At 34.8% G+C, this 25471-nt stretch overlaps 1 protein-coding gene across 2 annotated transcripts in view; it reads right to left on the reverse strand.

Annotated features, from left to right (window-relative positions):
* Positions 1–1235: 1235 nt before the first annotated feature.
* The window catches only part of shg (E-cadherin shotgun), a 77897-nt gene continuing 53661 nt past the window's right edge, over positions 1236–25471 (reverse strand). For both annotated transcript variants that reach the window (XM_069822827.1, XM_069822826.1), the window contains exons 9-21: positions 25097–25255; positions 22241–22366; positions 21659–21965; positions 20003–20379; positions 17796–18152; positions 15521–15759; positions 15235–15434; positions 13457–13596; positions 13154–13369; positions 9921–10056; positions 7577–7786; positions 3873–4028; positions 1236–1664 (exon numbers count right to left, since the gene is read on the reverse strand). In XM_069822827.1, coding sequence (XP_069678928.1) covers positions 1522–1664; positions 3873–4028; positions 7577–7786; positions 9921–10056; positions 13154–13369; positions 13457–13596; positions 15235–15434; positions 15521–15759; positions 17796–18152; positions 20003–20379; positions 21659–21965; positions 22241–22366; positions 25097–25255 — 2766 coding nt within the window. In that variant the 3' untranslated portion in view covers positions 1236–1521. The remainder of the gene's footprint in view (positions 1665–3872; positions 4029–7576; positions 7787–9920; positions 10057–13153; positions 13370–13456; positions 13597–15234; positions 15435–15520; positions 15760–17795; positions 18153–20002; positions 20380–21658; positions 21966–22240; positions 22367–25096; positions 25256–25471) is intronic.

Consider the following 25471-nt stretch of genomic DNA (forward strand, 5'->3'; position numbering starts at 1 on the left):
CATGCAGAAATTCATTCGCTCTGTTCAAATTCACAAACATATACAATTGTTTTACTAAGTTGGAAACCAATCACTAGCAAAAAGAAATTCTTCTGCATTTTGCCTGACTAGCCTGGTTCATATCTAGCAGAAAGGCACACGGCATGTATTTCCTCTTCTTTATGAAAGAAAATCTTGACTTCTTTGTTTCACTTATTTGTTGATTTAGCATCTAAAATGAGTTCCCTCTCTCACCACGACATAATTGTGCTGATATTTGTGAGACTTGTTATCTATACAATGGAATGCCCTTTTAACAAGAATCAAGTTGTCATCCTTTACATCTGGACTGAAGGAACTACTATTACCAATAATATTCATCAGAGGTCGAAGATTTAAATCTGAGGCCAAATTTTAATATCTCGTCCTCCGTGGAATGTAAAGAATCACATCTATGGCCATAAAAATTTTCACGAACCAGTAGCAACATTTGTTTTTACACAAAATCTTCGTCAAATAAAAAAAAAAATGACAACTATAATAAACTGGACTTTGTTTGCCCATCTGAAGAACTCACAAGTATAATGAAATATAAATCATTCATATGGCGGACAAACACAGGGGTCTTCAAGTGTCCGCGACACTGTTTTGCTCTTCTGCACTTTGTTCGATTCACATCAAAAAGCCCTCAAACACTACACAATATTATGTCTCTTTGGTATGCAAAAGAACATTCTTTCACTTTACTTGAAAAGGCTCGAAAGAAATCGTGTTCTGACGATTCTAACATCAGAAAACGTTAAGTACTTTACTGGATATAAAAGTGTCTTTACTAAGTGGAATGTGCAATACTTTAATACCTGGACCCCACACTTGCCAGCCAAGTCTCGATTCCGGTCAAAATCTACCCCCACTAACTCAGTTTAAGCACTAACGGTTTCACAAAATAATCAAAGTAGAACCACGAACTAACATATGCCACCTAAAACATACAGGATGGACTTCACGTATACTTCATAAAAATATGGGTGGCATCGGTCCACAGTTCAGATGCTTGCTAGCCAATTTTACTGTCCACAAGTCTCAAAAATGGCTGGCAGATGGCAGTGCAGGTGCTGGATCGCTGCATGTGAATATTATTTGGCACTTTACATGCACCTGAAAGTCTCAGGACATATTTGATAAAAATGAAGGGACTTCACTCCCAGTCCCGAAACAATGAACCAACTTGTTCCAACAGTACAGTCACTTGACAGAAAAAAAAAAAAAAAAAAAGGATGATGTGTGATTGTGGCCGAGTCAAACTAGGAAATCCGAAGATGCTCCTCTAAATCGAACACCTGTGGGACTGTTTTGTCTTTCTACCAAGTTGTACCTGTTTAAGTAATGCGGAAATATTTGAGCCTCCTTTAGCACCATTAGAAACACGGGTTCTTGTCCTGGATTTCGATCCATTTGCTTCAGCAGGCTAAGTTTCTGGTAAGGTCTTTGTCAATCATTACAGTAATTGTTGTGGCATTGCCCAGCCTGCTTCACGGTGGCTCAGCACCATGACTCTGAGGCTGGAGTATTGAAGTTCTCTTCCTCATCATCGCTCGGATCTTCTCCGTACATGTCAGCCAACTTCCGGAACCGAGGACCAAAATTGGACAAGTAGTCGAAGTTCAAATCGCCCTCATCAGTACCTAAGAACAAATATTATGTATTTGATATGTCGACCACTTTATTTATTTATTTACTCTGATGGAGTTAAGGCCATCAGGCCTTCTCTTCCACACCACCAGAAATGCAATACAACTACAAGAAAAATTATACACCATACGGACAGAAATGTTCTTTCAATACTTCATAGTTAACTGGTTTCTAATATTCACAACCAAGTCACTCATTTCAGCTTAATTGATACCGATTTTTCTTACTCTCTACCTTGTACAGAAATGTTCATTAGTATTAATGGTAAAAGTCGATATTGACTTGAATTATTATTTTAATACCTTAAAAACAATATACTTTGCATACTTCCACTCGGTAATGAGTTTTGGAATAATATTCTGTGAAAATTCCACAGATAGTAACAATATATTTCTATTACAAAAAAGAGTAATTAGAATAATAGTAGGTGCCAAATCTAGGGAATCGTGTAGGACTATTTTAAAAAAACTACAAATAATGCCCATGGCTTGTCAGTATATCTTTTCATTAATAATCTTTCTCGTATGTAATTGTGAAAACTTTGTAACTAATTCAACAGTTCATAGCATAAATACACGCCAAAAAAATGACTTTCATACTCCATCGGCAAGTCTATCATGCTATCAAAAAGGAGTGCGTTATATGGCAGTAAAAATTTTTAATAGCCTCCCTATCGATATAAAAAATGAAACTCAAAACATAAAATTATTTAGGGCCAAATTAAAGAAGTACCTAATTTCTCACGACTTCTATTCTGTACGTGAATTCATGACATTCAATAACACTTCATGAAATTGATACTAAAACTTTGTGTTGTACTAGTAGACTATATTGTAAATCTCGTCTGTATATATTTCATCTAGACTGTGACTATAAATTAAGATTTTATAATAGTATTAAGTTTTTTGACTTGTTCCATATTCTAGCTGTAAGCATGTATGAATACCATGGAATGTTAATAAATACAATGCAATACAATACAGTCTAGTATATACAGTCACGAAGCTCAATAAGTAGGGAATATGCATCTATAGATAGTTGCTAACCACTAGGATCGCTAGTAATGCCTCATCACAGACAACGCGAAATAGTAATGGCACAGTCTATTGTTCCTAGTACCCTCAACAACTCAAGCTTCGTGACTGTATATACTAGACTGTGTTATTATTGTCTTATAAAGACTTCGATTGGAAAACAAAAGACATACCAATGTACAGAAGGAACTGTAAACCCTGCTATTCTTTGTAATCAGAATAGCATTCAGCTTGTTTGTCTAGGTTTTGAATAAACTATCCAATGAGAATAAATTTTTGAAAGTATCATGTCTTATCCACCTGAGGTGATGCATAGATGCATCATAGAGCTGTAGGAAGCAGATCTTCCTATAAATAAGTTAGTAATTGCCATCCACTGAGATGGGAGGACTATATACATATCGACTGCAACAATGAACACATCCATGTTCAATAAAGAAGGCCATGGTAAAGCATATTATAAAGTGCATTAAGTTTACTATTTTACTGTATAATTCTTATTAATGTTATAAAATAAAAATGTATGGATAATTTAAAATCAACTATAATAAAAAATGTGACAAACAGTCAAGTACTACCATTAATAAAAAATATAAAATAAAATAATTAAGTTAAAATGCAGTACCAATAATTGTATTTAGAATTTTTTACTATTAATCTCTGGAAAAGACCCCGCCATGTTTCCTAAAGTCCTTGGAAAACATACAAATTTCTCTCGGGAATACTAATTATTGCTCATTGTATGAATTTATGTCTTTTAGTGTATTTTCTCATATCTTCTTCGGTGTATTTTTACATCTTATTTTTGACTCATGTATTTGTTTTGTCTTGTAACAATGTATATGATCTATTGGATAAATCAACAAAACCTAACCTAACTTAATCCTTTTATCAATTTCTGTACAGATTAACCAAGTACAACTTTTCCAAGAGAGCTTTCGCCCTGATGATTTTGGGAAGTTCCATTTTGAGAACCTTGAATTTAATGGCAAATACAATAACGATTTGATCACAGACGACCACTATTTCAATAAATCTATAACATATTTGTATACATTACAAGAAAATTTATAAGAAAGAAGTTTGTCGGAACATTTTACCATACGAATTTTCTCTATAAACTTAACAAAACCACATACACGTACTGTGTGTGCAACAAATGCTTACCTGACGCCAAAGAGGACAGAGAACCTGTTGTGTTTCCATCACCTTCATAAGCGTAGTGGCGCACATCATCAAATGGATTTGTTTCGGGGTCGTTGTCACACACTTTCTTCTTGTCCTTCAGGAATCCACAGATGTCCGGTACTTCATCTGGAGGAGCTATGTGGAATGAAGGGAACACAAATAATCAACACTTTTTCATATTTATGAATGTTAATCATTAGAGCTAGAATTTTGATGAAATTGCATCTTTTTTTTTTTTTTTTAGTAAGCCAGAAACATAGCTGCTTTAGTATTTATATGTTATGTGACAAACTGAGTGTTTTAAGACATATTTGTTAGGACTTTTTTTTTTTTTTGCATTTTTTGCCTGTTTCAACTCATAAGAGCATCTTTTGTTTTATTCGGACATTTTTGAGGCATTTTCATTTAATTTTGGCCATAAATCCCCATATTAATATAAAATAATGTTTATTTCCTTTGATATTTGTCTACATATTTTGTCCATTAATACCCACTATTTTTTTTACTTGGTTATTTAACGACACTGTATCAACTACGAGGTTATTTAGTGTCGATGGAATTGGTGATAGCGAGATGATATTTGGCGAGATGAGGCCGAGAATTCGCCACAGATTTCCTGACATTTGTCTTATAGTTGGGAAAAACCTCGGAAAAAATCCAACCAGATAATCAGCCCAAGCGAGAGTTGAATCCGCGACCGAGTGAAACTCTGAATCGGCAGGCAAACACCTTAACCGACCGAGTTATGCTGGTGGCTAATACTCATTATTTTGTATAATATTTTAATTGCTTTTCTACACAAATATTGCCATTTTAACGTAGTACACTCCAACCACCCCTTCAATATAGATTCCTCTATACCTGCTAATTCCGGATAAGAGTGGCCTTGTGGTGAGCTACATGGAAATTACATCACGTAAAATAATTAATTAAAGTGTACCACTTAGAAAAAATTATGTAAAATTAAATAAACTTAAATGTTGGTACTGCTCGTAGAATTTAATTTAATTACTAGTCTAAATATTAGGCCTAAGTAGTACAAAACCTCTTTTCCTACTAAGCCAATTATGTAAGAACAATTTTTAAGGCATTTTAAGGGCATTTTTGAAAGATTTTTAGGTCATAAATGCATTGTTTTTAGGACTTTTTTCATGATTTATAGGTCATCAAAATCCTAACCCTATTAATCATATTTTAAATACAATGAGGTTACTTAAGTAATGATTCAGAATTTCAGCTACATTTTTTTCAGTTTCTGAACCAACAAAACATTAAGTAGTTCTGTGGACAAGAGAATAGTATGGGCTAAGGGAGATGTTGGTAGTAAGTGCAGGGTTGACATACTGAGGAAGAACGAAAAAAAATTCACTGAAATTTCAGTGAAAAATGTCGTTTCCTAGCAATAAATTGACAACATGATCTCAGATACTTGTTATACTGTTTCATTTCGAATTCGCACGTTTACCTTCTTTATTTTGCCTCTGATAACCATGGTCTTCATCTTGTTTGTATAGATTCTATATTTCAACTTACAGTAGGCCTTTTTTACAAAATTTACAGTGCAACTTGTAAGTGTAAAATTAACCTATCAGTAATATTATGAACATAACAACTACAATGCTTGCTTTTTCATTTAATTTTTAGAAACCGGACAGATACATTGCTCCATGGTGTAAAACATTGTCAATTTTTCGAGGTACAGAGTCTGGTACATTTTACTTTATATGTCTTGTATTGAAATGGTAGTTGATAGTCATTATAAAGAGATCCATGACAGGTACATTGAAAAGAAAAATGTGTCCTTACTGTTTGGAAACAGAGCTGATGAGAAACTAGTATTTTTATAACGAGTTCTTACTTTATCACCAGAATGAAATTAATGGAAATCTTCCAATATGAGGGACCTTAACTAAAGATATTTCCGATGTCTTACTTCATTGTACATCTATACTAATAATAAATCTGTAGCCGAAATTTTTCTGGTAATTTTCGATTTTCCAAAAATAATTGGTTCTAACATATATAATTAACCACCCTGAAACCGAAAATCGTTTTTTTCAAATTTTTGTTTGTATGTCTGTCTGTATGTTTGTTACCTTTTCACGCGATAATGGCTGAACGGATTTCGATGAAAATTGGAATATAAATTATGTTCGTTGTAACTTAGATTTTAGGCTATATGGCATTCAAAATACATTATTTAAAAGGGGGGTTATAAGGGGGTCTGAATTAAATAAATCGAAATATCTCTCTTATTATTGATTTTTGTGAAAAATGTTAAATAACAAAAGTTTCTTTAAAAATAATTTGCGATAAGTTTTATTCCTTGAAAAATTTTGATAGGACTGATATTTAATGAGATAAATTACTTTTAAAATTAAAATAACTGCCATCTAAGGCCGTGTAATAAATTAAAAAACAAATGACTTCGTCTATAAGGGGCCTTGGACAGCAACACTCGAAAGCTATGAAAGACAGCCTACACAGAATGTTTCTGTGTTTGTATGAAGTAATATCAGAAGCTAAATTAACCGATTTGTATAATTAATTATTATTTCACCATTGGAAAGTGTAGTTTCTCTAGATGGACCTAACGCTATAATGTTATTACAGTAACTTTTAATATAATATAATATAATATAATATAATATAATATAATATAATATAATATAATATAATATAATATAATATAATATAATATAATATAATATAATATAATATAATATAATATAATATAATATAATATAATATAATATAATATAATATAATATAATATAATATAATATAATATAATATAATATAATATAATATAATATAATATAATATAATATAATATAATATAATATAATATAATATAATATAATATAATATAATATAATATAATATAATATAATATAATATAATATAATATAATATAATATAATATAATATAATATAATATAATATAATATAATATAATATAATATAATATAATATAATATAATATAATATAATATAACCATAGTGGGCCAAGTGCCATTTACTGAATACGTAGAAAACAAGGGTTAAAATTAAGTTATTACCATAATTCAATGGAAACCTATAACAAGTAAAATAAAATATATACATTAAATCTAAATGATGTCAATCTTCATTAAACTATGGTTGAATGTAATAAAAATTAAGAAACATGTTAAAGGAATTGTCATTGAGCCAAATGAGTGTCTCTGGACCAAAATGATCGCATTTTAATTATTTGGATGCAATTTAAATTAAGTAACATATTAAACGATTTATCCTTCTATCAAACACGAATGTTCCCTGGATCAAACGTCCTATTTTAATTATGTAATTACTTTATATTTATTTCTAACGGGTGCAGCAGAGCGCACGGGTACGGCTAGTAAGTAATAAGAGGAATTATTAATTCTTCACTACGTGTATATTGGTGCAAGAAATTCAAACTAATTTGTCTCACCACAGTGTATTATGTAAAACATACGTTAAACGGAAAGAGATGGTAGAATGGAATGAGAGGGCTGAAGGACAAGACTTTGATAGTTTTACAAGTAGCAAGTTGAAGTTCTTACAAGAATCAGATCACAGACAAAGCTTCAATGTACATTCAGAGCTTCCCTGTAAGAATTTACCATTTATTTCTTAGAGATATAATTAGAAACTCAAATATTCAAGTGTATAGCCACCTTTTCCTCGAAGATTCTCAGACTCCTTGTTCGGCATTGGCTGTCCATCATTGTCATACAGTAATCGCAAAACATTGAGATCATATCCAGTCATATCCCCCTCACCGCCGCCTTCATCCTCATAGTTGATGATGTTCTCACGGATGTCATCTGTGTCTTTGTAAAGATCATCTGTCTTGCGACGATGCACCACAACGGCCAATAACAGGACTGAAAACAAAAAGTTTACTGCATTCTTGGATAACTTTCTTTTAACACTTATATCATCATTGATGAATACTGAACAAGTAATAACTATATTATTATGATATAGACATATGATATTTCCGTTCAGATATTCTGCTTCAACATATGATGAAAGATGAGTGGAACGGAGAAAAATTCTCTCCGGTACTAGGATTTGAACCCAGGTTTTCAGCTCTATGTACTGATGCTCTATCCACTAAGCCAACCGGATTCCCATCCCAATGTCGGATCAAATCCTCTCGGTTTAAGTTCCACCTCTTCGGTTCCCTCTAGTGGCCTACCCTCATGCACTGCGTCATAGATGTATGACAGTGGTATTTTTTCTTTATTGTTGACGAACGTATCTGATAAAGCTTGTAATTCCGAATCCTTCTTATTACCCAGAATTTGTAACCGGTACCATCCCTGAACTCTATGGTGACCAACTCTCCCGTATTTTCCGGGTACTCCCATATTTGAACTAATCTTTTTGGATTCTCCCAGCTCCTGTATTGATCTCTTAATCCTCATGTATTTTTCTTTATCAATCACGATAATTAATTTTTAAATTCAATATATCCACCGAATAAATTTAGATATAAACTGGCATTAATATCGATAGTTTAGTAGGCACCAATCGATACAATTCTTTTCAGGAAATCCTGTAATCTTTGGTGTAACTGTGTGGATGTCAGTTTGCATATTAAAAAAAAATGTTCTGCAGCATCTTGTTGAAAAAAAAAAAACCGCACATTTTTAAATACCATTGTACTCAATATTGTGATCTAAATCAGATTTGTATTATAATTGGAGTGACAGTTTTATATTGTAAATATAAAACATTCCATCAATGAAACTAGACTTCATATCCCAAAAAAAAAATTGCTCCAAAATTTGTCATGCCGAAGTCTCCTGTATTTTTGTGATCAATAGTTGGTCATCCTGCTGAATTCTCACAGACAGAGAAGGGTTTGGTTAGCTGAAAACACTTCCGTCAGTACATCCATTATTGGAGGTGTGAAATTATAGCATTAATTTGTTGTATTTATAGCAAAAATTAAAAAAAAAAATAGCATTTTATAACATTAATTATGAAGAAATAGTATTTATTAGCTAAAACCTGTTTTGATATTTTATGTTGGTATTTGAGAGAGGTAAATGAAATAAATGGTAATAGACATACCTGATCATTATTAAAATGTAATTGGAGGTGCAGTGTAATTATTTAAGTTGTGTCATGTAATTAACTGAGTTGATATATAATTAATTAAGTTGATATGTAATTAATTAAGATGATATGTAATTTAGTTGATATATAAATAAATTAAGGTGATATATAATTAATTAAGATGATATGTAATTAAGTTGGTATGTAATTAATTAAGCTCATATGTAATTATTTAAATTGGTAATAGTTGGGTAAAATAGAAGTACTTATAAGTTAGATTTACTTTTGCTTATCGTAGGCGTTATTATAGAATAGTTTTTATTTACAGTCCTAGGATTATTGCATCTACTATTTATAGATTTACGTTTATTTTATTTTATTTCATGTTCATTCATTCATTCATTTATTTTATTCCATAGATCTTACATGAGCAATGAAGCTTTAAGATGTGGAACATGTCAACATTTTACAATATTACAATTACAATTTTTACAAATTTTTATAGTTTTACAATTTAGTAATTTTCTACAATTTTTACAATGTTGTACAATTTTTTTACATTTTGGCGAGATGTAGTGAGATGAAATGAGGTCCGAGGATTCGCCAAAATATTACCCGGCATTTGCCTTTTCGGTGGGGGAAACCTCGGAAAAACCCAACCAGGTAATCAAATCAAAGGGGGTAATCAAATCAAAGGTGTTGATGCCAAGGACTCGCAATGTAATTGTAATTATTGCATATTATATATCACTGCCACCGGGTTTATACCCAATTGTAGTGTTAATAAATACATACATACATACATACATACATACATACATACAAAATATTCAGTTAAATAACTACAAGAAGGAAGTTTTGTGAATGACTATTACAGTTGTGATATAACAACGTGGTTTAAACATGATATTTATAAACACTTACTAGTTACCCTAGCATCGTAACACTTACCCAAAAGAATGGCAATGCAGACCAAAATAGCCACCAGGAAATTTGTGTTGATACCAAAAGACACTGCACGTGCTACTCCTATGCTGCAGCCTGGGTCTACATCTTTACTTTCACCTGGATCTCCCAAGTTGTAGGTCTGAATAGAGTGAGAAGCACAGTATTATTGTAGCACAAATAAATGTCTAACATTGCCAATATATGAAGCCTGAAATTAAAAGTGTTAACGGTATACTAGTCCTCAGGTTGCGGATAGAGGAGACGGCCTCCAGATATGGAGGGGAGCTGCGAATATATTGAATAAGCACTCGTGGACAGCCTATGAGGGGTGGTCCTCCAGCTTGGGGGTTGGGCGAAGGGCTAGCAACCCATCACCGTAAAAAACAGCTTGTTACGAATCCCTACAATAAGCCTTGGAATAGGACTGATTCTCTGGCACGACCACAGCAAAGGAATAAGGTTTTGAGATTTGGCACTTGGAACGTAACTAGTCTTTATAGAACAGGAGGGGTAACATTAGTAGCTAAAGAACTAGCTAGATATAGAATAGACTTCGTGGGAGTACAAGAGGTTAGGTTAGATGGGAATGGCATATCACAAATAGGCGATTACTTGTTGTATTATGGGGAAGGAAACAATAATCACCAATTAGGAACAGGATTCTTTGTTCATAAAAGAATAAAATCAGCAGTAAAAAAGGTCGAATTTATCAGTGACAGGTTATCATATTTAGTACTTAAGGGTAGATGGTGCGACATCATAGTTATAAATGCTCACACCCCTACAGAAGAGAAAGACGACCATATAAAGGATAGCTTCTATGAGGAATTGGAACAGACTTTTGATCAGTTCCCTAGATATCACATGAAAATTTTATTGGGGGATTTCAACGCTAAAGTAGGAAGGGAGGATATTTTTAGACCAACTATTGGAAAAGAGAGCCTACACGCAATTAGTAGTGACAATGGAGTTAGATTAGTCAACTTTGCCACATCGAAAAATTTAATTGTCAAAAGAAGGTGCTTAGGAAAATATTTGGGGCTAAGCGGGATGAAGTTACAGGAGAATGGAGAAAGTTACACAACACAGAACTGCACGCATTGTATTCTTCACCTGACATAATTAGGAACATTAAATCCAGACGTTTGAGATGGGCAGGGCATGTAGCACGTATGGGCGAATCCAGAAATGCATATAGAGTGTTAGTTGGGAGACCGGAGAGAAAAAGACCTTTAGGGAGGCCGAGACGTAGATGGGAGGATAATATTAAAATGGATTTGAGGGAGGTGGGGTATGATGATAGAGACTGGATTAATCTTGCACAGGATAGGGACCGCTGGCAGGCTTGTGTGAGGGCGGCAATGAATCTTCTGGTTCCTTAAAAGCCATTTGTAAGTAAGTAAGTAAGTAACGGTATACTATTGTAAATAAAATTCCCTCATCCACAAAATATGCATATTCACACAATCCTCCTCCCCTAGTCTTAAAAATTAAATTATGGTTTATTTAACGATGCTCGCAATTGCCGAGGTTATATCAGCATCGCCGGTGTGCTGGAATTTTGTCCCGCAGGAGTTCTTTTACATGCCAGTAAATCTACTGACATGAGCCTGTCGCATTTAAACACACTTTTTTTTTAAATAATTTATTGATCGATCAGCACATTTAGCGCTATACAGATCATTTCTAAATAAAATATAAATACAATAGATGACACTGAATAGAGGGCAGCCTAGATTGGGCTCCTCAATGAACAAAAATAATTGTTAATAAATAATTATTTACATAGGTTGGTGTGATGATAAATTTTGATTATAATATGAGGTCCATTGGAAGTCTGCTCTTGATTCTGGTGGGAAATGTGGACTTCTTAAATGCCATTGACCTGGGCCAGGATAGAACCCGCAATCTCGAGCACAAAAGGCCAGCACTATACCGACTATGCTACCCAGGCTGACTTCCCTCGTTTTCCTTTTATATAAACCAAACTCAAGATATTTTCAGACAAAAACGTTCTCTACTTAAGAATAGAAAACAAAATAACAATACTTCTTCGAAATCTTTCATTTTAGCAGAAAACAATATCAAATGGCTTCTAATTAACATACATACATTAAAACCTACACTCTGAACAGTGGTTGAGAAGAAACTGCCTACTGAAGGATGCACAGGAAGGAATGGTGAACGGGAGAAGAGTTTGGGGCAGAAGAAGATATCAGATGATAGACGACATTAAATATATGAATCATATGAGGAGACAAAGAGGAAGGCAGAAAATAGGACAGACTGGAGAAAGCTGGGTTTGCAATGAAAGATCTGCTCTTCGGCAGAACACAATGAATGAATAACAGAATTTTGAGTTATTTAAATGATCCTTTGATTTTTCATAGCAACATGAAACTTTAAAATGGAAGTTTCTCAAAACATTAAATTTTGAGTTGTGTCACTTTTTAACTGTTCTGTCTAAATGTGACATCATCTGAAGAAAGAAATCAAACTACAAAAATAGTCGGTTACAACATGTTTATCAAACAGCAGAATAGCAGAAATAACTAAAATGCTCTCTCAATTAATATCATTCAATAAAAGAATTGTATTCCAATGGATACCATCCCATTGTGGAATCCTGGGAAACGAGAATGCGGATGCTTTAGCAAAGAAGGGCAGCACTGCTACTTACAGACCTGTTACTAAATCTACGTATTACTCTGTGAAAAGATTTATTAAATCTACATACTTAGACTTCAACAAACAAAATTTGATAACACAATCTCAAGGGAAAAAAATGGAACTCTCTGCATCATAATCCACAGCTGATTCCCGATTTACCACGAAAATCGTCTGTAGCTGCATTTAGATTGGCAACAGGCCATGATTGTTTGGCCAAACACCCTCATAGAATTGGAATATATCAGTCCCCTAACTGCCCACTGTGCAACTCAAACCAAGAAATGGATTCGGAACACCTCAAAATCTGTGCTTCAGTGGCTGACCATGATAATATCTTTGAAAAATATTGGAGTGCAAGAGGTCAAATGACTTTATTGTCAAACGCCTGGCATTAGAAAACAACAACAACATGTTTATCAAATTAACAACAAAAGAATCCCTCTATAAATGAAAAATTGCAATCCTAGGGTTTGGAGACGTCTCAGAAAACCAATGAATAGACTAATAGACGAAGTCGACAGAGATTCATTTCGTGATGCTTAATGAGGACTTCAGCAAATTCTTACCTTGTCATTTACTGTAAGGTTTCGTATGCAGCCAGCGAAGTTCAGTGTTGAAGGCCTTTTAGTCCAGTTCATATTGTTAGCAAGAGCATGGAGATCCATGATGGTGCCACCCAACTGTAAAGGACCATTAACATTGAGGAACTCGTTAGGCCCTTGAGGTGTCGTCAGAGAAAGGCACGAACTCATCTGACAGTTGTCCACTTTCAGCTCAATACTCTGTAACAATCCAAACATTAGCATTACAAACTGTCAGACAAAACAATATCACCTGTAATATCCGCATGTATTTGCGAAATAACCTACCGTTTTGCTCCACAAAATGTCCACTTTGTGAGACTTGCCATCGGTCAGTTTAATTTGTTTCTGCTCCACCATGACTGTTCCTGTTCCGTAATCCATTAGCAGACGTGCATGTCCATCACTGATCTCCAAAGACATGAAATCTGTAAAGAAAGTTAGAAGTCCTCTTATACAGAATATAAGCTAAATAATCCTGCAGATTGAAAGGGATGGTAGGGTACACTTAAATGAATAGAAAACCTATATTACGTTTCGTGATTAAATGCACGGTTAATTAGAAAATTAAGTTGCAAGTTTCAGCAGTCCGACAACATCACTGCTAACACACATAATAAGAGGTTAACGAACTCAGATCTGTCCCTTTATGCGAGCCTCAATCTCTTGGTACGACGTTGCAATCTGCTCACATTGTTCAGTGATTTAAAATTAGTGGTTGTTGAATTTAATTTACACGAAAACCGTCCACACTATTGAAATACACCAAAGAAATAAATGATTCTTGATTAGATTTTCTACAGGAAACATATTTGCAACCAAGACCTCTTCAAGTGATATCTCTATCCAATGCTTTTGCTTCAGTAAAGTCTCATTTTACAAACCTATGGATCAACAATTGGCTCTCTTCTCACAAAGGAAAAATTTTACAGTCTGTACAAAAGAAACCAAATGACCTGGAAATGTACAAAAACTTGCCAAAACATGTTCAAACATTTGTAACAAGAGCCAGAACAGGTCACATTGTCACTCAATTGTACCTACACCGATTTCACATTTCTGATAATCTTACTTGTTTGTGGTGTAATAATCATGATGAAGATTTGGAACACATTCTTCTATACTGTCCATCCATAAACCACAAAAGAAGTAAATTAAAATCATCAGTACCAGTTGCAGAAGACACAGCCCTGCAGTATATATTGACTACACCCCACCTCTGGCTACTAGCAACAGGCATCTATAATGAACACCGATCAAAATACCCCTCATTTCTCGTGAAAAACAACAACTGAACAGACTACAGTGGACTATAGGAAATGATATTTTTATATATAAAAATTGGAAATTTATCCTTTGAAGATGTGGGAAAATTCAAATACCTGGGAGCAACAGTAACAAATATAAATGACACTCTGGAGGAAATTAAACACAGAATAAATATGGGAAATGCCTGTTATTATTCGGTTGAGAAGCTTTTATTATCCAGTCTGCTGTCAAAAAATCTGAAAGTTGGAATTTATAAAACAGTAATATTACCGGTTATTCTTTATGGTTGTGAAACTTGGACTCTCACTTTGAGAGAGGAACACAGGTTAAGGGTGTTCGAGAATAAGGTGCTTAGGAAAATATTTGGGGCTAAGAGGGATGAAGTTACAAGGAGAATGGAGAAAGTTACACATCACAGAACTGCATGCATTGTATTCTTCACCTGACATAATTAGAAACATTTAATCCAAACGTTTGAGATGGGCAGGGCATGTAGCATGTATGGGCGAATCCAGAAATACATATAGAGTGTCAGTTGGGAGGCAGAAGGGAAAAAGACCTTTAGGGAGGCCGAGACGTAGATGGGAAGATAATATTAAAATGGATTTGAGGGAGGTGGGATATGATGGTAGAGACTGGATTGATCTTGCTCAGGATAGGGACCAATGGCGGGCTTATGTGAGGGCGGCAATGAATCTCCGGGTTCCTTAAAAGCCAGTAGGTAAGTAAGTGAAGAGAGAAGAGGGCATGTAAAGAAAAAATTTGTCTTCAACACTTGATAATTTAATCATATATACCTTGCACATCCAGTAGTGGATTAGGAACCATTGGGCCAACGTAAAATACCAGACCATCCTCTTTGTGTGGTGTTAATTCCAAAGTCAATCTAGCCTCGTCACAAGCTGCAATTGAAGGATACAACGCCCATCCAGTGCCATAAAAGCCAATACCAATTAATTCACAATTTGGACCTTCGAATCCATCCATACACTCGCATCTGAAATAACAACATTTCCATTAATAAGCGAGTAGCTACACAACTAAAACACACATTTGTCATATGTACGTAAACATGACACTAACTTTTCTCCTAGCAGAGTGCCACCGTTGAGGCAGACTACAGGTTCTCTTACAGTACAGAGGCATAATGGATCTACGACAGCTTGTACGCCCACAAAGGAACTCGTATTAGTGTACACTGCAGCCGGCATATTACTCTTATTCAGAAAGTTTGTGCAAGATGATGATTCACAGGAACTTTTTTCTTTCAGACACTCGTCTATGTTGATCATCAGCAATGATACTCCCAGTTCAGTTTCAATCTGTGAAAAGACAAAGAAGTACCAATTAATTCAATTTTCTAGTCCTGTAACATTAAATTTTTAAACCGAGGCCATTAAAATAAGCACCAATGTCATCGCAGTTATACTGTTTTCGCTGTAAGAAAAATCCTAATGTAAACACAAGCACGTGGCTGTCATATCCGTGATTGGCTCCCAGTCAAAACACTCACATGACGCAGGAAAATATAGTTCGTATTTGGAAACCACAATCTTGTATTATTTGAAAATAAAAAATTGAATTCTAGTTGTTAAATATGATGAAACATTTAACTTCATTCACGTGTAAAACGCTATGTAAAAGAAAAGCTACTTTTATATTTTGTTATGTACTATGAACGCGGATGAATACAAGCAGTACCCTAATACCGAAGTAGTCTGTTCTTGTAACAAGCTGGCGTCACTTGAGCTCGTAGTTGTTCACGTAAGCACGTGGTACTGAAGTATGGCTTCTGTATCCTCAACTGTCCATTGTGAAGACATAAGACTTAAAAATAATTTAATTGCAGTAATTATAAAGTAAATGTTTCCTAAGCAAACGAATGCATAGTAGTGAGGTTAGGCCTACTTGACGAGTAACGGGAAACGTTTAACATGAAACAGAATGTACAACAGTAGGCGGGAACATGTACTGAGAATCTATGGCGCCAAACAGCGGCCAATGAAGCCTCACTTCAGTCACGTGCTATTGTTTACATTAGGATTTTTCTTACAGTGAAAAGATTATAGATCATTCCCCGGTAGAAGCCTTAGCAACACCCATTGCAGGAGATGCAATGAGCATGAAACGTTACCCCATGTGCTAGGTTTCTGCCCTCAGGGCGGATTACTGCGAATTGACAGACATAACACAGTCCGCTCAATAATTGCTAACAGATTAAGGGAACATGGTGGATACGAAGTATATGAGGAAGTTCAATGGAAGGATCTACACAGCGTGCTGACATCATAGTAATTGGCCGAGATAAAAAAAGCTGGTCTCATTCTTGACCCCACTGTAAGGTTCGAAATTAATGAAGATTAACCAAAGCAGGTACATGAAGAGAAACGCGCTATTTACCTTCCATGCTGTGATGATCTCAGTCATAAATATAATATTCAAGATTGGAATGTCATTGGACTTATGTTTGGTGCGCGAGGAACAATTCCCAAATTTACATTGGAGATCCTCAGAAAATTAAAGGTTCCTGATAAGACTCTTCAGACAATTGCACCAACCATTTTAAAATCTTCACTGAACATCATCAATCACCATCTCTAGTCATCTTTATAATATTCGATGTATATTATTTATTTTTAATAAATTTTTATCGTTTTGATAGCCACCGCATCTTGTCGCAGAATATTCTTATTTAAAATTTCATTATGTATTTTTATGCTCGACCATGCCGAAATGTAGTAATTATACACCTGGTAGCAGTCCTTTAATGCATGTCATTAAAGTACACCTATTCATTAAAGTTCAGGTTTTCGATTATTCTCGGATATGCAATCGAAAGACAAAGAGGGAAACGTCACGTAGGCTGGAAATCCAATACTGTCGCAGAAGGTTATGTTCTGTTACTATAATAATTAGCGTTAATTGTAAATAATATTCAAATAAATTCAATTTGTCATCTCGTTTTTCAACTCTAAATCAATTTCCAGATTATATAAAAATTAATTCATGTTATTCTGTAGATTACAACAAGGTCAATGACATTATTGTTCCTCGGAAAAAAACAATACTTTCGCTTCTGCGCACATCTCACAATTTACGAGCGATGCACAAGGTCACTTCCACTCTTCAGTTAGATACGAATAAAATGAATACTTCTGAATAATTTCAAGTTAGAAATATGGTCGAGCATAAAAAGTCGTATGAAACTTGCCTATAATGGTAATTAAGACGCTCGTATGAAAATTATGAAACGAGCGTCTTAATTACTATCATTATAGACTCGTTGCATAATGTACTGTTATGTTGTCAACAAACAGCTGGATACATTAAGAAGACTGATTGATTTAACTTTACTTACCGCATCCTTATTGAGAGCAATGATGGAGTTTAGTTTCTCTGGTCGTTTGTATGGCGAACCGTGGGCTGAGAATCTTACATCAAGATGTGATGCATTTGTTTCGTGTGGCGAGTGCAGCACAGTAAAAACGTCCACATTGTCCACGCTGACGTTCAAAATTCTGGCTATACGTCTTTGGAACAACTCATGTTTGCTTGGTTTGCCTCCAGGACCCGGCTCGATAAATTCTTCAGCTGTAATCCCAACCATCCGAACAGAACCAGACTTGTCCACAGCCTCTTCTGGGATCTCCTTCACAGTCACATTAACAGTTGCACCAACAGTATGGCGTGGAATCTGCAGTGCTTCTTCCGTCACCTGAAACATCAATGAACGATAGTAACTAATACGCAACAATATCACTTGAGTATTTTAATTTTGCTAATGTGTAACAATGTCCCGCGCCGTGGCTTCATTGTCTAAGGCATCCTGTCTAGGACTCGCGTTACAGAATCCTCATGGGGGAAGAAATTTTCTCATGAAATTTCGGTCAGTGTATGGGACCAGTGCTCGCCCAGACTCGTGATGCACTTGGGGAGCTACGATAGGTAGCGAAATCCGGTTGCGAAAGCCAGCTGTAACAGCTAGTGGGGATCATCGTGTAACCACACGATACCTCCATTCTGGTTGGATGATCGTCCACCTCTGCTTCGGCATGTGAACGTGAGGCCAGCAGCCAGCTGGTAGGTCTGGGCCCTTCATGGACCACAGATTAATGTAAAACAATACAGGATGACTTACAGTGGAGCTTACATAGGATTAGTTCCTAAAAAGCTAATATGGCCGCATTTTCAATGTTGCCAACTGTTACCGGCTATCATGATAGCAGATAAAATCACAATGCTATGTACTAAAACAATATTTATTTACGTACTTGAATATTTATTTATTTTATTTTATTTACTTATGATTAATGATCTAATATCGAAATGTATTTTGTCTGGCAACTTAAAAATTCATTGGTTAGAATAAACAGTCATGATTCATGAGACATAATCTAAAAAATTAATTTGTTTGACCCCATGAAATGATTAAAATGTACACTGTGTGTGTGTGTGTGTGTGTGTGTATGTGTGCGTGTGTGTATGAATGCTTGCATGTGCAAAATGTGGAATTTGTGCAATAGAAAGAAAAATATCCCACAACTATGATCCATGATATAACCATTCAAATTTTGCACTCTATAACATATAGTCACGATGCTGTTATTCCCGGCATGACTCCGCCTCTTCGCTTACGTCTTAGGAAGTCAAGGCTCTATAAAGTCTAGGTAGGTAGTATCATTCGCCATTTCTGTTCTTTCGTTGCCGAGCTACCAGACGAGGGATCTACTTGCCACACCGTTAAACATTATCATGTCGTAGCTCCTATGATAATAAATCAAACGCACTGTAATTCAACAAATAATTGAGCGGCAAATAATGTCCTCGTGTGCTTTCTGCGAACGCCAGCGAAAGAGCCAAAATGGCTGGCGATTATATTAAGTATTTATCCAGCCTTAAATGCTTTAAATCTTCATCAGCGAATCACAAGACGCACACGTTTAAATGTAGCCGACCTGCAACGAGATTGGCTGCCGGAAATTAGAGCGACAGGACTATAGTAATTCGTTCCTCTACATTTTTGCTGTACTGAAGTTTGAAGTCAAATCACTGCTGCTATCTGTGAACAGTTTATGATGCTTCTAACAATGTTCACAGAGTGAACTATAGTTGTGGGAAATTATGATACTATGGGCCTATTATGTGGCTAAAATCGTGACTGGCTCATTAAGCCTCTGGGAAAAGGGTATGTCCATAGCTTCTTGATGTTAATGGGCTCAGCGAGGCCGAAATATTAACCTAACTCACTCCTAGACACATGTAGGTCTATACAAAGAAAATACATATTATTAATTTTGAAAAATAATGCAATAATGTAATTGACTGAAGAATAAATAAATACGTAAATAAATATATAAATAAATATATATATATATATATATATATATATATATATATATATATATATGAATGAATAAATAAGTAAATTTCACTGTGTTAATATATAAATTGTAATGTTATTTTACTTCATTGGCTAGTTTCAATATGGTTCTCATCATCCTCTGAATAGCTTAATAGTTCTATTTAATTAAAGTGTAATAAAGAATAAAATGGAAGCATACTTACAGTGAATTCCAAAAGAAAAGAATTATTGGATGTTCCTTCAAGCATCGTGATCATGCCAGTGTCTCGATCCAGTTGGAATTGTGGATGCTGTACGCCGTTCTTCCAAGAGAAGTGTTTATCTCCGAGGTCCCAATCATCAGGGTCTTCAACATACACACGTCCGATTTTTGTATCAGGGGTCTCTCCCTTGTAATTATATACAAAAATGGAGCTGTGGCCCTCTTTCATTGGATTATCATTTTCATCCCCAATCTCAACCGTCAGAGTGCTTGTGCCAGTCTGAGGAGGTTTCCCGCTGTCTGTGATTGCTATGGGTATCAGGTACTTCTTCTGCTGCTCTCTGTCAAAGCGTACCTTCGCCTCCAAGTTCTGGCCTCCTGCAAATACCAAGATAGTTGTGTGTAAGATCTTTATACGTACAACTGAAACATTAACTTTTTATCCTTTTAATAATAAATCACAGTTTCCCTGAAGCAAAGAAATTTTAATTCACCCTGGAGTGAAGTAATTTTGGTACTCTATACCACATAATGCACGCTCACAGAAGACAGAAAATAATGTGCGCAAAAACAACAACGTTGGGGGTGAGATGAGACGTTTTTGTTTACATTCTCCTCTCGCAAGTCTTGCAGAGTGGATGATTACTCATCTCCACTGCGAAGCAATGACCTCAAGGAGCATTACAGCGTTGCAACCAGGGTTGCCAGATTCTCTCATCAGGAATTTAGGACAGGTGACCTCAGCATGACTACACATTTGAATTAATTCAATTTGTAATACAATTGATTTTATTAGTTTTATGTATGTCAACTAATTACAAATTTTTAATGTTGTTACATTTTTGCTAGTTTATGAAATTTTTTTTGAATTATTGATAATGTTTGGAAAAATGTCACATTACAACCTGATCTATAGATAAAGAAAAAAATGCATGGTACAGTGTTTAAATCCTATTAATAATAAATCAATTTCCAAAGAGAGTAAAGAATAGAGATGCTGCATAATACTTAATACCTACTATAGTACGATATTGAGAAATGCTATGGTCAGTAATTGTACAGTGATCATTAATTTAATTTTATAATAATACATAAAGTCAATAATATAGTTGTATGATAACGTGATCATGTAACTGTATTATTGATTTTATGTATTATTATAAAGAAACATATTATAGTATTATCGTTTTTATACTCAAACCAAGAAATGGATTCGGAACACCTCAAAATCTGTTCTTCAATGGCTGACCATGATAATATCTTTGAAAAATATTGGAGTGCAAGAGGTCAAATGACTTTATTGTCAAACGCCTGGCATTAGAAAACAACAACAACATTATCGTTTTTATTTCAATACAACCTAATGGAGGCACCAGGCAGTGGTAAATATACTATAGGTTGGACAGGATCTTGGAAAAATTAATAAGGAATTTTTAAAATAATTTTATGAAAGTAGGCACAAAATTGTATTTTTCCAATCTTTTTGGCATTTCGGGACAAATATAACTCAATCCAAGATATAGCATAAAATATTAAAATCCAGAACATCTGGCAAACCTAGCTGCAACACATTACATTTCGTACTTTCAAAACAACTGGATGTATCAAAAAAGTTATTTGGCAAAATTTGTAGCATTTTTCGACAAGTTAAACATACCTGATATGTCGAATTTATCCATGATATCTCGCGATGCAGAATCGGCAATTTTGAATGTAAATGGAGGACCATTTTCATCACTGTCATAGTCCTTCGCACGCAATGTTGTAATGATTCCAGGATCTTGGTTTTCGTCCCACTTCACAGGCTGAACCATATCCAGGAATGGTTTATTGTCGTTGATATCAGTGAGGGTGATGACAACTTCAGTAGTATTGCGGGAAGATAAGGGACCTCCATTCTCATCATTTGCAGCTATCAAAACTTGCCATATAGCATACCCATGTGGTGGATCTCGATCAAGTGGCTGGAATAAATGAAATGTACTGGTAATTTAGTCTGATATGCAACTCTCTGGGAACACATTAACATAAATATAAAACAAGATTTTGCAATAGCAGTTATAGTATAGGGAGAGGATTAGTTTTGTAAGAGAACATGTAGCTGGGAATGTGAATTCAAGTGATGAAAAATAATCACTTTTATCTATCTTCCCAGAATTAAGAAGCAGAAGAGAAGATGGCATTTAAGAGTGACTCGTAAGTAAATTCGAGAGCAATGTTTTATGCAAAGCACACTTACCTTAATTTGAGTGAGACAGCCATTCTTGTCTATATGAAGCAACATCCGCTGGTCTTCTTTCACGACAAAATACTCAATTTGCTGATCAGCAGTCCTATCCTGAATGTCAGGGTCATATGCTTGTAACTGAAAACATGATCAAGACATCACTTTAGTAGAACACAAAAAAAAATCATTTCGATTAGATATGAAGTAATCACTTTTTTTGGTAATTTCCTAGTACCCGGTACTCGTTACATAGACCAGTTTTACACCAAGCCTAAACATATTTAGTATAACTTGTTGCTTGTGGGCCATCCCAAATCCCGACCTCCATCCCTAAGAGCGCCAGTCCTTATATACCCGTCAGTCAAGGCCTACTGACAAATAAAAGCAATTGACAATAGATATCGCTGTCGTGACAACCTCATAAAATATCCTATCAATTGAATAATCGATCTTGCTACGTACAACATAATTATATTATATTATTACCCATTTCAGCGAGTACTGACGACCACTGCAAAATACGACAATTTGGTCCAGGGAGCATTCTCTTTTGGCACAAGGATGATTTATGTAACACGTTTCTAAATTAGTCTTTTAAATACCGGTACATTCTTCAATAAATCACTGAAAAAGAAATGTGAATATAGGAAGTGGAGTGAGTACGAAATTATTATTTTTTGGCGCATCATTTTTAAGTAAATAACGACAAATAAAAAGGGATTATTAGCAAGTACGTACACTGCATTTGTCAAATGCGCATCACCATGCTTTCCAAAAGGCACTTTTCAGTGCCTGACACCCCGACTTATATTTTATGATGTGTTCTTTCTTGCTTTAGGGGGCTCCGCCTCCTAAAACCCCTATTGGGGACTTGGCCCCCAAACCTTCATGCAATTAATTTATAGTAATTAACTGGTCCATCACATTTGGGTTGAAGTACGAGTTATATTTATAATGTGTTCTTTCTTGTTTTAGGGGGCTCCGCCCCCTAAAAACCCCTGTTGGGGACTTGGCCCCCAAACCTTCATGCAATTAATTTATAGTAATTAACTGGTCCATCACATTTGGGTTGAAGTACGAGTTATATTTATAATGTGTTCTTTCTTGTTTTAGGGGGCTCCGCCCCCTAAAAATCCCTGTTGGGGACTTGGTCTGTGTGTAACCGGTCTGTCATCACAAAAATAGTATTATCACATCATACGTTACCATGACAATCACATTAGTTAGGCCAAAATTGACATAAGTAACGAGTACCGGGTACTAGGAAAATACTTTTTTTTTTTTTTTTTTTAAGTATGTTGAGTATAAGCTTTTGATACCATATATAAGGAGAAGCTTTATGAAATACAGGGAGGAATGGGAATTCCATGGAGATTTATTAAACTTGTAAAAATGACAATGGATAACACAAAGACGCATGTTAAAAATGGGAATGCACTGAGTGGTACATTTATGCTAAATGCAGGTGTAAATATGGTTTATGAACTATACTTTTCAATCCGGCCGGCCCTACATCATCCAATTGAGAATACTGATAAAAGAAAGGAACTATAATATTTGAGGCACCTAGTTCCATAAGGGCCTAGAGCACAAGATGACAATTTTTGAGTTACTATCATTTTTGCATGCTGTTTCCATCTACAGTTTATTTTGTGAACCAGTAATATATGTGCTTCAATGCTTAGCTGAAATATAAAATAAATAAAAATCATCTTTCTGGAAACTTGTATGAAATTCAATTCCAGAAAGGCCCAAAGCACAATGTATGCATTTCTAATTTAATTTGTCTCCAGTGCTGCCAACATAACCGGATATAAGTATACCATATTAATAAATTCTGCAATGACAGGGATACTATGTTGGTAATACCTTAGTAAGACAGAATGGAGGTTATAGCACGTGTGTATGTATTCCTACAAATAATGGAGAAAAAATAAAGGAGAATGTAGACCAGCGAAAAAAAAAGAAACACTCGAAATAAGCTGGCTGATACTTTTCCTGAACAGAAAAAGAACATAACGATCATGTCACTATTCCATGCCCTTACCGACTCTGGAGTCTTTGACGAATCCAGAAATGCATATAGAGTGTTAGTTGGGATACCGGAGGGAAAAAGACCTTTGGGGAGACTGAGACGTAGATGGGAGGATAATGTAACAATGGATTGAGGAGGTAGGATATGATGGTAAAGACTGGATTAATCTTGCTCAGGATAGGGACCTATAGTGGGCTTATGTGAGGGCGGCAATGAATCTGCGGGTTCCTTAAAAGCCATTTGTAAGTTTTAAGTATTATATTGTAAGTTATGTCATTTTTCTTGTGCACTGACGATGCCATGAATGCTTGTAATTCTATTGGTTAATAAAAATCTAATTTATAATCTAATTTCTTTCAGCAAGAGACCCCTATTCTGAACGAATTTCTGAAAGAAATAAAATCCACTTATCAGAATACAGTACTATTGGAGTAGAGAGTATTCTAATATTGATGAACGAGCAACACAGATGCTCTTCCTTACATGTTACCAATTCATTTGAAATAAAATTTTCGTATTATGCTGTCATCCATAACTTTCGACATTAAAAAAATCTGACTGTAAACAGCAAAAGCAACAATCACCTTAAATGTGTATGTCTATGTTTATATATATTTTTTCTACTCTGTAATATTTGTTTTGTAATTTGTAAGTTAACTGTTCAAAATTGTAAAATATTTCGCTATGTCCTTTAATGTTATGTAACAGTGACACTTGAATGATGTAATAATATAAATGCCGAAGATAAATCGATAAATATGCGATTCAAATATTATATATAACCTTAAAAATTTGAGAAACATTGCTCTATTATTTGATTTAACTTAACTTACCTTAACAATGCAACCAGGAACAATTTCTTCTTCTACAATCGTTATATTATTGTTATACGGATAGAACACAGGTGGATTGTCATTTAAATTTTCGATTTTAATCTCTACTTTTGCTGAGTCGTTATAAATACCGTCATCGGCTTTCACAGTAAGTGTGTACTGAAATAAAAAGCCAAAATACATGGATTAGTACTACCACTTCCATTTCCAGTGCCATGTGTTAAATTTGTTACGTATCTTAGTTTATTTCAGTTTATAAGGCGTATCTATACTGTTTTCGCTGTAAGAAAAATCCTAATGTAAACATAAGGACGTTGCTGTCATACTCGTGATTGGCTCCCAGTCGAAACACTCACACGACGCAGGAAAATATAG

The sequence above is a fragment of the Periplaneta americana genome, chromosome 4, assembly GCF_040183065.1.
Source record: "Periplaneta americana isolate PAMFEO1 chromosome 4, P.americana_PAMFEO1_priV1, whole genome shotgun sequence".
Classification (NCBI taxonomy): domain Eukaryota; kingdom Metazoa; phylum Arthropoda; class Insecta; order Blattodea; family Blattidae; genus Periplaneta; species Periplaneta americana.